Genomic DNA, 2,079 nt, shown 5'->3' with positions numbered 1-2,079 from the left:
ACACAGATTGTTAGCTTGTTGAAAACATAACGTCAATAACCCAGCCAAGCGGCCATCGGTCGCACGGTTAAATAACTTAAGCCAATAATTATCGGTTAAACGAGTCAATAATCTTAATTAGGGAGTCATTGGGCCGTGATTAAGAAACCCTAATTGCAGGCCCATGTCGAAGGCTATAAATAGGGCCCAAAGGTAGGTTGGTAAGGATCTTAATTTCGCATTTATTACAGCTGATATTCTGATACACCGATCGGCCCTTTCTGACTTAAGCATCGGAGTACTTTAGACAGGTACCCCGATCGTCATCCCAACCGATCGAGCTAAGGAGTGGATTTCGCTGAAGTTGCTGGAGAGGAGAAAGATAACGCGAAGTGAAGAGGTTCTTTTAGTAGGCTCTTAGTCCCTATCCCGAAACAAATTTCAAAAATGTTATTCTTAGAGACAATGTTCTGTAAATAATCAGAGGAAGCAAGGAGCGCTTCATTACCTGAAATTTAGGATTTCAACCGCTGAGATGCCACCAGTCTCACCAAGTGTCGTCCTCCAACTCTGCTTCCAATCCAGCACCTTTTCCTCTTCCTCTATCGAAACCTTGTTCAAAAGACGTTGAAATGCTTTTCCAAAGTCGCCTGTTTGATGACGCACTTCAGAGGGATCAACGTCATAGAACACTGGTATCACCACATGCCCTATGGTTCTGTGACACTCCATTATTTTCTCCAACTCTTTCAAACACCACCACGACTCTGAATAATTTTTCGAGAAAACAACAACAGAAATTCGAGACTCTTCGATCGCCAGCCGCAGAGAGGGTGAAATTTGGTTTCCTCGTACAAGTGCCTCGTCATCCTTGAAAACCACGATTCATGCGTTCTGAAGAGCGGTATAGAGATGCGAAGTGAAAGAAAAGCGCGTGTCTTCCCCTCTGAAACTCAGAAAAACTTCAAAGTTTCTGCTGTCCTGGTACCGATCACGGAGAAAGTCCATTTCCATGTCATCATCGACACCTGAGAGAGACATGGAAGAGATGAAACTTCTTTGTTGCCAGAGAACGAAAGTGGAGCTTCAGAGAAATGCTTAGGAGCAAATCACAACCATTCCACTCATTCATTCAAAATTCAAACACCACACCATAAAGGCGAAAAGCATTGCCGACGACTTTGCCGCGTCAACTTTTAAATTTATATTTGTAAAGTTTAAAAACAAAACAAAATAATCGTAGTTATACTTTAACGTGAAATTTTTTCAATTTTAGAATATTTAAACTTTTACTATTATGAAAATAGAGTTAAATATGTTTTTTTTTTCACCGAACAAAATTTAAAATTAATTTCTTTTCAAAACTTTTGATATTTTTTACCTCATTCATCTTTAGAATATTTGTTAAGTTTTTTTTATCAAATTATTTCGTCAAATATTTCCAAATAAGAATTAATTCCAAATTTCACTAAAATTTAAGATTCAAAAATATATTTAACTCATATAAATTAGCAATAAATTTTAAATAATAAATAATTATATATTGTTAATATAATAAAAAAATCATTTTAATACAACAATTCTAAATATGTTTTAATTTTGATTTAAATTTTATTAATGGTTATTAAATAAGTGTTTAAAAATTTTAATAACCGTAAGATTAATTTTATACAGACAACCGTAAATTAAAAAAATTAAATTGAAAAGAAATTAATAGAATTAAAATTTTGATTTTATTAAATCGTAAATAGTATATGATATTTATTGAAGCAAAAGTTATATAGTATGCATATATGTTAATTTAAATATTTATTAGATAATTTTTTATAAAAATTGAAGGTTAAAGGAAAAAAAATTAATATATATATATATATATATATATATATATATATATATATATATATATATATATATATATATATATATATCAAGTTTAAAAATCATTAATTTTTAACTTAATATGTTTCGATAACTATTCTTTTATCTTAAAGAAATTGTGGTATCAAATTAAAAAAACTTCTGAAGAATTTTATCTTTTAATTTATTGGATCATGCATGAACATATTAATCTGTTATTTTTTTATTTTTAATCGATTGAAA

The 2,079-nt window shown here is 30.9% G+C and overlaps 1 protein-coding gene across 1 annotated transcript; it reads right to left on the bottom strand.

Annotated features, from left to right (window-relative positions):
* Window positions 1-483: 483 nt before the first annotated feature.
* On the bottom strand, window positions 484-1,020 carry LOC146882178 (toll/interleukin-1 receptor-like protein). The gene is made up of 2 exons (XM_085667310.1): window positions 943-1,020; window positions 484-849 (listed from the first exon to the last, which is right to left on the bottom strand). The coding sequence occupies exons 1-2, from the start codon at window positions 1,018-1,020 to the stop codon at window positions 484-486; spliced, it is 444 nt and encodes a 147-aa protein (XP_085523436.1).
* Between the last annotated feature and the right edge of the window lie 1,059 nt (window positions 1,021-2,079).

Source organism: Vigna unguiculata, chromosome 10 (assembly GCF_037176805.1).
Source record: "Vigna unguiculata cultivar grain cowpea cultivar isolate G323 ecotype 2 chromosome 10, ASM3717680v1, whole genome shotgun sequence".
NCBI classification, from domain to species: Eukaryota; Viridiplantae; Streptophyta; class Magnoliopsida; order Fabales; family Fabaceae; genus Vigna; species Vigna unguiculata.
This window is presented reverse-complemented; position numbering and strand designations above follow the sequence as displayed.

What these genes read in the sequence shown, in the direction of transcription:
- LOC146882178 (XM_085667310.1), bottom strand. Translation starts at nt 1,020, where the DNA reads ATGTCTCTCTCAGGTGTCGATGATGACATGGAAATGGACTTTCTCCGT. An exon ending in AGGACAGCAGAAACTTTGAA is followed by an intron (nt 850 to 942) that starts GTTTTTCTGAGT and finishes GTGGTTTTCAAG; the next exon opens with GATGACGAGGCACTTGTACG.